This window comes from Acanthaster planci, linkage group LG02 (assembly GCF_054643075.1).
Source record: "Acanthaster planci isolate LZ-2023a linkage group LG02, COTS_SCS, whole genome shotgun sequence".
NCBI classification, from domain to species: domain Eukaryota; kingdom Metazoa; phylum Echinodermata; class Asteroidea; order Valvatida; family Acanthasteridae; genus Acanthaster; species Acanthaster planci.
In genome coordinates this window covers 3,111,702-3,126,073 of record NC_141778.1, presented here as the reverse complement: position 1 = coordinate 3,126,073, position 14,372 = coordinate 3,111,702, and the positions used below count along the sequence as shown (strand labels likewise).

Sequence of the window (14,372 nt, the reverse complement as noted above, 5' to 3'; positions counted from 1 at the left end):
CTGCGGACTGGTTAAGCAGCTCCGTAAGCATACATATCTACGGAAATTCCATGCAGCCGCTAACCGATGGCTTCCTTCAATCAGTAGACGTTGTGAGAGTAGCCTTAGCCATAACTTTTGGTCACGGCCCGCTAAAGACCAATCAGCTTCAGCCACGGTAGTGCAGCCTTCAAACAAAAATAAGCCACGTTATCTTCGTGCATGTTCCCGGCAACACAACAAGAGTAGCACTGAGTGGAGTGGTGGTGCATGCGGACAAGTCGACATTTAAAGTTGGCGACAGGTTGTCGAAAGTAGAGTGTAAATTTGTAGCTAATAAAGGATGGAAAGGTGTGTAGGTAAGTGATGATACTGTGACTTCGGCGTTTTTAAAGTTTGATTGTTAGGCCTAGGGGTCAGTATAAATTGAGCTGTCATCGTGTACATGGTGTACCCCAGAACTAGAAGTTGAGGCTAGTATAAGTAGTACTAGTAGTAGAACATGGGGTCCGACATGTCTGACGTCCGCCCCGCTCCCTCATGCCCCTTGCGCCATCGTGGGAACGGGGCGGACGTCGTTCACTGTACCCCACAGCCACAGTTCTGGGAGTGGTCATCGTGCCCATTGATTGGTGTTCATGATTGATCTGCCTTCGGATCTTGTCATCATCATGATCATTGTCATGCTTGTCATTCATTGCACCTTTTCTCTCCAGCCATGCCGGCCAAAAGTTAAATAGGCCTAATACCTCATTGCTGTTCAGCTCAATCTTGGAACTTGCGCAAATTTATTGTTCTCCATCCTGAGATGATTTGCCTTCAAATAAACTCCATTCACAGGACAATGAACTCAGGGTGGAGTACAACAAACAGGTGACAAATTTGCTCAAAAGTCAAGGTTGTGCTTGACATCGTTGTTAGTCATGTTACATCCCATCTACAGCATCAGCCCCAACTTAGATCTACTGAGTGGAGCGTTAGTATTCCTCTTTTTCGATTTTGGACGGGACCGTCATACTAATGCCTGTACATAGGGTAAGGTTGAAACGGTTCTCAAAATTCAAAAGACTGACCAAAAATACCTCTATCACCACCTACTGGCCGTCCCAACTGTAGTGCTATAGTCACGATAGTTGGGCCGGCCCAACCTTGGCGTAGTGTTTGCAGTACCAAAGCATATGCCAAAGTAATTTTGCCTACATCAGCATCATGTCCTTGCAGCTAAGCAAGTTTTTGTAATGAAGTGCCATATTTTAGATTAAGTATGTCAGGTGTGAGCTGTATAAACTCGAAGAAGGTTAAGAAATTTTTCAAAGAGATCGGCCAACAAGAGTTGGGCCAGCCAAACTATCATTGGGACTGTCTCAACTATGATTGGGAGATACCTGTAGTTGCTAAAATACCGCACGAATGATTTTACACAATGTTAGAAAAGCAGCGTGGGAAGGCAAAAGGGGCAGTGGTTGCTCCTTTTTCCTTTTCACTGTGCCTTTTTACCATTGTGTCAAATCACCCATATGGTATTATTAGCGATAAGGTTAAAACCAGTGCAAGCCAGTCAAACCAGGCTCTCTCAGTTGTCTTTCCTTACTCTATCTGTTTCCTAGTTCTATGGTTTTATAATGTTGCTGGGATGAAGCTGTGCTTTTTCCTAAAGACTGTTGACTCAAGACTGTTGATACATGTATCAAATTCTGAAGGGAAGTCACTGATCATGTGTGTCATGCTTTTTTTAAGAAATCAGTTTTTGTATTTAAGATCCTGGCACTGCGAAATGAAAGGAAAGACGACGAAATGATTTTTAATGTTCACAGGCTCAGGCATTAAAGAGACAACAGTTTACATTGTAAGGAGCAAAAGTCAGTGGAAAAATTCTGACATTGTTACATTCATGGGGAAATGCAATGCAGGTATTTCCCTGATATGTACATGTATGTTTCACTGGTCAACCATTCATGTTTACCAGGTCTACCCAAGATGATCCCAATTTTTGGCTAAGGAACCTTTCCCCAACAGAAAGGAGAGAGGAATGTTCCATTACTGTTGTGATTTGGTACTTTCACTGTGTTCAGTATCTAAAAAAGCAATGATGTACACGTACTGGTATAACCCGTGGGGGGGGGAGGGGAAGACTTGCCACCCCACCCTCAACCCTCAAATTAACTGATCCACACTGCCGCATTCTAATCTTTTAAAATTTAACCTTTTTTAAAAAAAAATTGTCCGCTTCTTAAATGTGAGATTTTAACAGTGTGACTTTGCTCTCCTCCACAATCAAAGCTTTTGTGAGTAACCATGGTAACCTGTCGAGATCGGTGTGATTGAGTTTCGTGCAACTTGTTTTGTTCAGCCATTTCCCTAGGGATCGCTTTGGTTTTCTTGGCGGCTGTGACCGATGCCCTCTACAGCAGCTCCTCGGATGTTGTTCAACTGAACCCCAACAACTTCAATGACAAAGTCATCAAGAGCGATGCAGTGTGGCTGGTCGAATTTTATGCTCCTTGGTGAGTCCAATTGGACATGTGCGTCTTGTTGAAATAAATGTTAGCTTAGGAACTTCCTGTATCCATAACCTTGAGGAGGTTTAAATGTGACAAATTTCATGTGTTTTATACTGTGTACGGTATCTGATTGAATACCACATGTACGCATATGCATAGAATTCAGTACGTAGAACATTATCTGAGCTGACACCAACTTCTTGAAAAGAGGTTGTGCTGTGCGTTAGTATAATTCTGAATTCAAATGACACCTGCCAGACCCAGACCATAAACATTTAGGGCAGATTATCAAGATAAGCTAGTCTGGTCCGAGCCAATCTGGCTCATCAGGCCAGTGTTTATTTCCCGTTTCCTTGGCATGAAAACAACTAAGAATATTTCTATTCCTCCTGGATGGGAAGTCAGTCCATCGCAGGTTGCTTCCCCGGCTGACGCTGGTACCCATTTTTACTCCTGGGTGGAGAGAGGCAAGCAGATGTGAAGTGGCTTGCCAAGGGTCACAACATACTGCCAGCAGCTGGATTTGAACCTCCAACTCTATGATTGGAAGCCACAGACCCTAACCACAGTCTTGGCCACATGCCCCCAGGTTATTAAAATAAAGTTTCACCCGGTCAATAGGCCAATTTGTTTTTTTATAAAAGAAAAGCGTTCAGAATTATCTCTTTGCTGTCTTTGAAAGGATGCCATCTTGAACATAAAACAGTCTTTAAAATTGTTGCTTCTTCCTTTCCTGTAAAGGTACAAAATGATAAGCTGGATTTTCCTTTGACATTCCCTTACACAATCTAATCTTTACTCTTTTCCTGCTTGTTTTCCCTTTCTTTTTGTCAGGTGTGGTCATTGCAAAAACCTGGCACCAGAATGGGACAAGGCGGCCTCAGCACTAAAGGTGAGAAATGGGAAGTAATGTCTTGTCCTGTCCTCTCGAGGGAGTTTGGAAGGGCTCCCACAAAACATTGTGTCGGAGTTTAATGCACGGTTTAATTGGTAGAGGGATCATTTTGTATCATCCAAGCTCGCCTCAAGGCCTTGCGATCTCCAAGGAGATAAAAAATCAGAAGGTTTGTCATACTTCAAATTACCCTGGTGTGAAGAAGTAACTTTTCTGAATACAATAGTACCAGGATTGACAACTGTGACCTTAGGACGTCTAGAGATTTGGCAGCCATGCCCATTTTTGCTAAAGTTTTGTTTGAAAATATGGCAGGGCGGTGTGTAAACATCACATAATCCGACCAACTGGGCTGAAACTTTAAATCTCATCTTTTCAGTCTACATCTACATGTAGTACATCAAACTACATATTTGCACCAGTTTTGGGGTGATGGGTTTCAACTTCCAAAATGTTTGGGGGATTTGATTCAGAGGAACCCTGGTGTCAAAAGTCACAGTCGGTGATTGACGCACTGACTTCGTGTTATTTTTTAACTTTTCTTTAGGGTATTGTGAAGATTGGTGCAGTGGACGCAGATAATCACAAGAGCTTAGGCGGTCAGTATGGAGTGCGGGGATTCCCCACCATCAAAATATTTGGTGCCAATAAGCAAAAGCCCACTGATTACCAAGGTGAGTTGTCTCGGTTGAGCTTTTAAAATTCCCACAACGCTAACTCCTTATTGCCTGGAAATATACTTGAAGTTTTGCTGAGGGTAGACATTTTGAAGTCATATGTGGGTTGGATTGAAAATAACTGTATTGTGAAGGTGGCAAAATATTACAACAAAGTTGTAGTATAATTAGGTTGATTTTGTTTTTGTTGCATTTGTTGTAGCATTCAGCATGGTCCTCACTCCAGCCCCATGGCATTTCGTTGCATTTAGTGTGGTGCCTACAGAAAATGTGGTCTTGTATTGCCAGTTTGTATGAAGTATGCCCGGATTTACTCAAAACGGAATTCTGCCATTCTTAGGTGGTAGAACAGCGGATGCGATCGTAACAGAGGCGATACGAGTAGCCAAGGATGTTGCCAGCGGTCGACTTGGCGGCAAGAAGTCCGGGGGAAGTGGTGGCTCAGGGAGCAGGGGGTCTGGTGGTGGTGAGAAGGTGAGATGCGACCCCATTAACTAGTAGTCACCTGTGGCTATCATTTACAAAAGTGCTCCAGGGCCCCATTGATAAGCGACACAGTGCCGCTGCATGTTAATCTGGCCGTGTTTGAAAAGACGCCACTCGCATTCACAGTGGACAAAGGAAATTACGCAACACCTCACAATTCTGGGCTCTCTTTACAAGGCGGCAGGCCTGGCTGAAATATTCAGGAGTCAATGAAGGTCACCTATCAGCTTAGAGCAGCCACCAAACAGTCATTCACATGGATGTAAACGTCCATTAAATGAAATGATGAATTTTTGAAGAATTTTGAAAACAGAAAATCTTGAAAATCGCCCCTATGTGTGCACTTCCCTTTCAAAGCACCCAGCAGCATGTGGTTAATTTTAAATACGGGTTTTACCCTTACAAGAAAATACCTCTATCTACAGTTCAAAGAAGTATCAAAAAGTAAGGGTAAATCTTAGGGGGCTTGGGACCTAGTGGTCAGGGTTTGGTTGGTAACTCCCCAATCACAGGATTGGGGTTCGATTCCTACATGTGGTGGTGCACATGGGGATCATGTTGCGACCTTGGGCATGTCCCTTCACCCTTACTTGCTTCTATCCACCCAGGAGTACAAATGGTTATAACCAAGGGCAGAGAGGGTCATTTGTGGTTGACTCACCGGGTAGCATCTGAAATGGCTGCTCTGAGGACTGTATACTCACCAGAAAGTTGAGATGATTGGGAAGATTTTTTTGGGGGGGTCCAGTGAGCACTGGGTAGGGATACTATGGTGTGAAGAGAAGAGAGATGTGTTCCGGGTACTCAAATATGAGTAGTCGAATTGTCATTAACCCTGATGTCTCCACCCCTTCAACAGGTGAAGAATATAAAGGGGTAATTCCAGAAATTAGGGGTCCAAAAATGTGACACTTTTGTGACCCTGTTACATCTGACCCTTGTTATTTGACATGGAAATATCACTGGAATTGATTTCAAACTACTGCTGTTTGTTTAGCAGTTAATTTGCATTAATTCATCACTTTTGGAAATTAGAAAATGTGTTCTGAGCTTACAAAACCATATGTCAGATGTGACAGGGACATGAAAAAAAAGGGACTCCTAATTTCTGGAATTACCCATAGGGCTGTTATTAGTAATCTGCTGAAGAAAGAAATAAGTATCGGTCTTTCTGGGCATTTGCTGATTTCAACCCCGATTTTCATTTCTCCTTCTCTTTTGACTTTTTTCTTCAGCCAAGCGATAAGGACGTCATCACCCTGACCGACAGCAACTTTGACGAGGAAGTGTTGGGGAGCACCGACCCCTGGCTGGTGGAGTTTTACGCCCCTTGGTGTGGTCATTGTAAGAACCTGGCGCCCGAGTGGGCCAAGGCCGCCACCGAGCTCAAGGGGAAATTCAAACTTGGGGCGCTGGACGCCACCGTGGAAACCGTCAAAGCTAGCGCATATGGGGTATGTGTTGCTCTTTGAACAACCAGTCGGGCTTCAATGTGGCTTAACCAAAGAGTGCTGATCTTTTTGGTGACACTTAAAGGGGTCCCAGTGATGAAGTTTCATCACAGAGACTATTTGTGCTATTTTGTTTACCTTTCTTTGTGTGAAAACTATTTGCCATCCCTTTGGGGTTCAATGTATTGCTTTTCTAGATAACTGAGGGCGCTGTTGCTGTGATGCCAATCAGGGAAGACACTGTTCAGTTTATAGGTTTTTCTGTTGAAATTGTGAAACCACAATTTGGTCATTGAAAGCATTTCTGAGAGAGCATCATTATGAGAAATATGAGTTGCATTGATGATTTACAAATAGTTCAGCTAGGGTTGTTTGAGCATGACCGTATTTGGCTTGCCCCAAGTGAAGCTGTACACAGGTTCTCACTTTGTACATTGGAATGTGTAGTGGTTACTCGTCCAAACCACTGCATTCAGTCCAAAATATCTTCGCAGATCCATTGTACCTAGAGCAGTGACACGGAGGACAGTGACGTCACAAGTAACAGCTAAGCTGCTGTAACGGATTTTGTTGGTATAGAGAGAAGTGGGTGTGGCAAGAATCTTCAGACCCAATTTAACTTGGTGATGAACCCTGTGTTTCAGTTATTGGGACTATAGCATCCATTTAAAGATTCTGTGATGTTGTACACATTCAAGCGAAAGTTGCTCATGTACTCTCTGCATCAAATGAGCAGAAACTAATTGCCGTATTGCATTTTTCGTATCCCTCAGGTCAGAGGTTACCCGACCATCAAGTATTTCCCTGCTGGCAAAAAGGAGTTTGATAGCCCAGAGGATTACAATGGTGGTCGGTCTGCCTCCGATATCGTCAACTGGGCCAACGCCAAAGTTGCTGACGCTATGCCCCCACCTGAAGTACTTGAGGTAAAGGCATGAGCTACATTATAATCCAGTTGGGGCAGGGGCTGTGTTGATCATTAAAATATTCGCAGATGGCAAGTTTGTGAAGCACTCGCCTCTCACCGGTATGGCTTGGGCTCATTCGTTGGTTCTCTTCTGTGCCATAAGGCTTTTCCTTTGTACTCTCCAAAGTTCCTTCCTCCATATACAAGTATTCTCCAGGAGATAATTTTGCACCATGAAGAAAGATAAAGTTGACCATTTGCAAAACTGAATTTTTCAGCTTAGTTACAGAGCAAAAAAACCCAACGAGCTTATATTGTTTAGTATGACGTATATCTATTTCTTTTGTAAGAAAATCCCAGAATTTTCCTCTTACGGAGAAGCCCTTACAAAACAGCATTTTACACAGGAGAGAATGGTCAGTGACTTTTGTTCTTCCCTTTATCTGTAGATCACAGATGAAAAAGTCTTAAAAGATGCGTGCGAGGCTCATCAACTCTGCGTGATCTCCTTCCTTCCCCACATCCTGGATTCCGGCGCCGTCGGACGCAACCAATACCTTCAGCACCTCAAGGACAACACAGAACGGCACAAGCAGTGGGGGTAGGTCTCCAGGATTCCTTGAAACCGCAGAGCAAGAAAATACTCCGAGTTTGGATCTGTTTTCAAATGTCATTAGATTGCTGCAGCAGGTCATAAAATTTAGGGCCGGCGACCATTTAGACCCGGTTTGAAAAGGGCCCCCTGGTAAGCTGGCCCTGTTGCAAAAACCCCTTTCATACCGGCCTGGCTACTGGCCTGGGATGCTGGACTGGTTGTTGATCTCGAACTTTTCCATCCTGGGGTCTATTGTTTGCAAGTACTGGTACATGTAATCTATCCCAGAAGGAACCTGCTTGTGGTTTTTAATCCTTCAGCTCTATACAATGTTTACACTAATCCGCTTAGACCCCTATTCATCTGTGGAAGCATGGTGGGGGAAGCCTTTCATCAGGGACTTTGAAATGCAGATGTGCAGACAGGCCTGATACCGGCCTGGAGTAGCCTAAATACCGGGCAGGCATTTTCAAACCCTGTCTAAATGGTCACTGGCCCTTACCGGCCAGAAACCAGTACTTCCTACTTGTATACCGGTCTCGTTTCTGTCAACATGGCATGAATGTAAGAATGGTGTTTGTTTTAATGCACACTTACACAAGATGAACTGATAATACCAACCATGGGTATTGCTGAAAGGATTTGTCTGGTACTATTCACCTGTTGAATGGTGGACTGCCAGAGTTGCATGTACTCAGCGGAATGACGCTAACCAAGAAAAACTAGACCACCAGATTTGTATCGATACAGGCTGCATAAGACTGACATCAAATCAGTGGATGGAGTGGAGTGGTCCAGTGCAGAATTTAAACCTTGAATATTGCTCGAATTATTCCGACAGCGACTGAAAACTGACCAGATTGATGGTTCTAACAATACCCTGCATTATTCTTGTGCTTGGCATCTTGAATTGAAATGAAGCGTGATTGAATGTGTGTGTGGGAGGTCCAGATCTAAAGACTTGATTCGTGGAAAGCTTGTTGGAAAGATAATTTACCATATTCTTGGATGGGACTGACCCCTATGTAACCACCTGCTTACAAGTTGAGACATCTTAACAGCTCAACTGGAGCTTGTCAGGGTCATGAGGCATTAACATGAATAACTTAGGCTGAATGCTCATAATTGTACACAGATGACCACCATCTTTTTCAATGTTCCCTCAAATGTAAGGTAAAGTATCCTGCTTAGGGGCACAACTGTAAAATGTAACTTTGCAGGAAATGTTGCCTGGCAAATTCAATTTTTTTAAAGCAAGAAACAGTCACAAGAAACATAAAACGCTAAGTATTGAAGACTTAGGTTAGTATCTCTTCTCGTTACTGCACTGAGGAATGTAACTTTATGATGAGCTGATATTGGAAATACAAAATTGTGGAAGTTGTTTGAACTTCTGGCAATAAATATGTGACGAGTTGGGTGTTCACGACAGTTGAGGATTGACTGTACATTTGATTTGATTTCTTTTCCATCTCATTGAAGATGGGTGTGGGCGGAGGCCGGTGCACAGCCAGAATTGGAGAACTCACTAGGAATCGGCGGATTTGGCTACCCAGCCATGGCAGTGCTGAACGGTCGCAAGATGACCTACACAAGGCTCAAGGGACCATTCAGCAAAGAGGGCATACATGAATACCTCAGGTGCGTGGGGCTGCGAGTGTTATTTGGTTGTTCAATCAATCGATCAGTGGGTGAATTATTTGGTCATTTTGTATTTGAACCCACTTTGTGGACAGTGAGGGATTCCTTTCAGGAAAAACAGCCAAATTCTTTTTATGCCAAATGCTTCGACCACCAACCATGCCAAAACAGGTCCAGAACTGAAAAACAGAGGTACATCTGCCAAACGCAGACTAAATAAGACCCCAAATAGATAGGTTAAACCCCTGCACATTTTCTCCAATATGACCAACATGTTCCTCCGCTGCCTTTCATGCTGAGCCTCTGTGAAGTCGAAGAGCAATGACCTGCATACATTCTGACACTAACTGTGTAATATTTCAGTAAGGCGGATGAATCATCCGAAAAATAAAAGATCTTTACGCATCGTTCCCACTAATGGCCCATGTCCAATTTGCCAAAACTTCAGCCGCATTATATTGACCACATTTAGCGGAAATTCCCAGCTTGACAAGAAAGTCATGTGGAACATCAGTGACCACAATTGCAGGCTGGAACTGGAAAGGCTTTGCTCAATATGGCAGACAGTTTCTGGTATAACAGCGTCACCCTCCCAAGTTGACCCAACCCCGCCCCCTCCCCCTCCCAAGATCTCTGTACAACTGAAACCACCACGCTGAGGAAAGAACAATGCCGACTGATGAGCTGTGTTCATTTGTATTTCCACAGAGCGGCATCAATGGGCAGAGGCCTCAGCACAGAAGTGGTGCCGGGCAAAAAATTAGGAGAAATAAAGAAAACAGATCCCTGGGATGGCAAAGATGGAGTGGTAAGTGGACGAGAACTTAGGCCAGGTCCAAATGGTGTGACCAGACCAAGGTGTTAGTCTCTGGCTGGCTGCCAATAAGTGCTGTGCATTTATAGGTAGTGTAGGAACCAGATACCCGATCACTGCAAACTTCAAAATTCAAACAAAACGGAAGAAACAAGCCTCAAACAAAATGCATTTAAATCTCACAAGTACCCAAAACATTCCTCAACAACTTTTTGAAATGAACATGAGATCTGGCTTTGCTTTCCATACAGCCGGGGTTTGTAATCTAAATTCTCCCACAAAATCCTTTAAACCCATTTTCTGTCATCTTAAAAAAGTTACTAGGTAGTTTATGTAGGTGGTCACCGGTTCCATAAATTGGAACTGGTTTCCAACGTCACTTAGGCTCAGAGGTATGTCGCTCCGATAGGTCTTGGTGGATCATTGCCGAAAGTCTGAAGTATTTCCTTGTTTCATTTCAGATGCCTGAAGAGGAGGACATTGACTTGAGCGACTTTGACATGGACGAAGAAGAAGGCAAAGATGAGCTTTAATGTCCCCCCCAAAAGAAAAATTCAGTCTAGGGTGGGGGTCTTACTTTTTTTTGTACAGCAGTTATTTTCCATTGTCTAATCTCTTTCCGGTGTCGAATTTTTCTTTTTAATGAAATTGTTGCTGTAACACCCTGTGCGTTCACTTAATTTCTCAGTGTTGAAGTGTGACCCAGTAGGCCTCATTACAGGAACGTGATGTTAAGCACTTTTTAAGTTACCTGCAATGGCCTCTTCGGACACAAAAACCTGAGCAAAGACTGAAATGGAAATGCCATGTCATGCTGCGTTGGATGTTCACACGTGGGCGGAATACTGTATGGTACGGTGTTATCAATTTTGAACGTATAAAAGCCATCCTGGGGAGGAGGGATTCAACCTCCCTCCCCCCAAAAAGACCTTGGTATCTATCCCATCATTCCCAAGCCCTTTTTGAAACTTTGCATTCATGTCAAGAAATTCATTGTAAGTAAATCAGCTTGTGTCAAAAAAAAATCACAAGACAGTACTGGAAAAATTCCCAATGGCTTGGCAAAACAAAACAATTACAAGGAATTGGAGAAAACATCTTCTTGGGGTACACTTACATGAAGTAGCTCTTCTTGCACAAAATCATGCTTTCACACTTACTGTAATTAAGTTCAAGGACATCACCTGATTGTTGGTTTACAACAGTTCATGAATACAGGTACTTTGAAAATGTAACGCAAAAAGCTTTTAGTTTCATTAGTTATTCTTATGCATCTTTGTCTGAAGTTATAGCAGGAGTCCTCTTGGTCTTCAAAATAGAAAAAAATCAGCAATATTTTCATTTTTTTAAAGTTTGTTTTAGGTTTACAGTTGTTTTAATTTATCCCTCCAGCCTGCTTTGGCTAGAAACCAAGCCAGACGCATCAAATGGCATCATATTTGCCTGCCCAGTGTAAGAGGGTCTAACAGATCTCCCCAAGGCCTGGGAGTATGTGGTTGCCAGTCTCCAGAAGATCAAACAGTGGCATGGTTCAACGGGACTAACTCCCATTGACTGAACATGGCCAGCTAGTTCGGCTTCTGTTGATTGCCCAGTGCATCAGACCTAATCACCAGATGGACCTTCCTCCATCTGGGAGGGTTAGGATTACTGTGACCAAATGTACCTGCATTCTAAACGAGTTTATATTTCATGACAAAAAAATTAAACCACAACATTTCTCGTTCAGAAATGAATTTGTGAATCCCCTTTTTCCCCTCATTTCCTTGTTCTTATTCAAAAAGCTGTTGAAAGGTAATTTTCACTTTGAAAACTACATTTTAAGCATTTAAATCTTGGCAGTGATGTATGAAATTACTGGATCAAGTTACTTTATTCATGAAACCATACGTGAACTTTTATACACAAGTGCAAAGTTGAAGCCACCTTAAATATCGTGCGTGTACTCTTCATTTCCATGCCTACTATAAAGGAGGACAGTCCCATCATCTTGTCTTTCAACTTGTTGTCAAGAGACAAGTTTTCATTGGTTGCTGTCTTGACACTTCTTTCCCAGTTGATCAGCATTATGAAAGGATCTCTCATGTATAATGCAAATATGCACAGTAACCTGTTCAAATTTGCATAATCTGCATGAGAAACATGTTTAAATGTGCACTTTCCCTTTGGAACCAGGGGAGGTCCGCAATCCACCGACCACCATAGGAAAGCTGCATATTCATGAAGTGCGGTGTCACATTACTGAGGTCTGTTGTCTCCGATTCTTCGCAATTCACATGGAGATTTTGAAAGATTTGAAAAGTTTTAGGAAGGCACTTTGTTTTTTACATGATAAGGTAAAGAATAAAGTAAGAAGCCATTTAGGTTACTACACACTGGACCATAGACGAAACTGCCAGGAATTTCAAGTGAAAGTTCTCTTCTCAGCCGTTAATAAAAATGATACGCATCTGACGGGCTACACCAAAACGATACTTAAAAAGCATAAGCATATATGAATGTAAATGTATTCTGTGTTTACACCTGATATATTCACCCATTAAAAAAGGTCAATTTTTATACAGACGGTACTCGACTTCCGTAACTCGTTTCAGGAATAACCGTTTCATTGTTTTGGTTTGTTTCTAGATGCAATAATTTATGCCATGTCCGTTCGTTTTTGACAAATAAAAGAGTAATTGTCATCAGTCAATACTAATTATATTCGCCTTTTGTAAGTTAATAATGTTCACCAAATGACTTTAGAGAGAGCCTTTAATAACATTTCAAGTTTGAACTTAATGCACCGGCCAGCTTGGATGTGAACAAAATACAGCGAACTCTTCAATCAAATTACTGAACATCAATTATTCACATTTAACTGACAATATTTAACTACCATTGGTCAATTCTAAGCTTACCTTTGAGTTAATCCAGACTTGAGGAAAGAATTCCATATACGAAGTTCACTTTTTAGGAGAAATTTTTGCTCCAGGACAGATTTAAAAAGGGGCGACATTTATTTTTGGGGGATAGAGATGTGAAAGGGGGTTCAGTAACTTAAGGGGACAGGTTTAAAAAGAAGGGGCCCCACGCAATAAAACGGCAAAAAAGTAAGTCCTTTTGCCGTTCTTTTTTCCCCTACTATATCCGCTCCCGTTTCCTTCTTCCTTCACTATCCCGTCCTTTTATTTCTCCACAGTTTTCCTGTCATTAGTTTAAGGATTATTACAGTTAGTATACACATTTAATACATTTAATCCAAATTGTGTCGTAAAGGGGAATCGAACCTGCAATGAAGAGAACTGTTAGGTTAAGAAATACAGCAGTCTAACTGACCACGCCACACGAGCGCTTGTTGCCGGAGGAAGTCGATATGTTCCAAATAAAGTTACGGTTGAATTAAGGAGAGGTCACGATGAGGTCAAGATGAATATTTAAAAAAATTAAATATTTATGAAAATGAATATGTAATTATTCACGAATATTTGTATAAATTAGAATATTTAAATATAAATAAATGTGGCTATCCGTTGTTAATATAAGTAGGTTGTGCCAAAGGAAATCAACTAGGTAAGGTACACGTCTGAGCACAATTGACTGTATGACGTGAGTTATCTCCGTCGTATTATGTAAACCAAGAGAGAAAGAACAAGTAGAAATGCAGTCGGCCGTACGAAAGAAGGAATTTCAGTCCAATGCTGTATAAGAACTCAGGCTAGGTGGAGTCTTGCTTCATCCATTAGCAATACATGCACTATGAGCGAGAATTGGAGTCTTACGCGCAATTGGTGAGAGAGGTGACTATCCACACCAGTGGAAGCGACCAGTTTGGGTTCTACCTGGCCGAATACATGTGGCGCTGCCGACATGCAGGAGTAGACCACTTCAATCAAATCCTTAAGGATGTTCTTCTCCTGTACAAGCCTCCCCTCACATTTTAGAGCGCCAGATAGCCACACAATAATCTAAAGACAGGTTTCAGCTCCCTTTCCCCCTTCCCTCTGTATAAATATAGAAAAAAAAACTCCTCCAACTGACAAGCACTCACTCTGTAAAAGAAATTTGCCCCTTTTTTCCTTCTAAACAAATTGTCCGACTTACAAACTGTCTGTAAAAGAAATTTGCTCCTTTTTTCCTTCTAAACAAATTGTCCCACTTACAAACTGTCTGTAAAAGGAATTTGCTCCTTTTTTCCTTCTAAACAAATTGTCCAACTTAAAAATTGTCGCAAAACACGCACTATTTTCCCCCAAGTAAAAATTGTACATGTACATGTACAGTAGGGCACATTGCGCGGCATTTCGTGAACTGTGTAGATCCATCCAGACAGATGACGGCCCTCTGCACTCCTCGTGTTGCGGATTCATGCATAAAATTACCTCAATGCTTGTGGCAGCCCAACCCCTTTTACATAATGGTTCTTTCCGGATATGATTCGGTTCAT

The 14,372-nt window shown here is 42.3% G+C and overlaps 1 protein-coding gene across 1 annotated transcript; it reads left to right on the top strand.

The window, feature by feature from the left end:
* Positions 1-83: 83 nt before the first annotated feature.
* pdia6 (protein disulfide isomerase family A member 6) lies at positions 84-12,644 on the top strand. Its single transcript, XM_022227610.2, has 11 exons — positions 84-338; positions 2,330-2,483; positions 3,315-3,372; positions 3,923-4,049; positions 4,393-4,526; positions 5,774-5,992; positions 6,763-6,915; positions 7,346-7,497; positions 8,974-9,132; positions 9,841-9,940; positions 10,408-12,644. The coding sequence occupies exons 1-11, from the start codon at positions 323-325 to the stop codon at positions 10,477-10,479; spliced, it is 1,344 nt and encodes a 447-aa protein (XP_022083302.2). The 5' UTR covers positions 84-322; the 3' UTR covers positions 10,480-12,644.
* The last annotated feature ends 1,728 nt before the right edge of the window (positions 12,645-14,372 follow it).

What these genes read in the sequence shown, in the direction of transcription:
- pdia6 (XM_022227610.2), top strand. An exon ending in GTCGAATTTTATGCTCCTTG is followed by an intron (nt 2,484 to 3,314) that starts GTGAGTCCAATT and finishes TCTTTTTGTCAG; the next exon opens with GTGTGGTCATTGCAAAAACC. An exon ending in TCAAAGCTAGCGCATATGGG is followed by an intron (nt 5,993 to 6,762) that starts GTATGTGTTGCT and finishes CGTATCCCTCAG; the next exon opens with GTCAGAGGTTACCCGACCAT.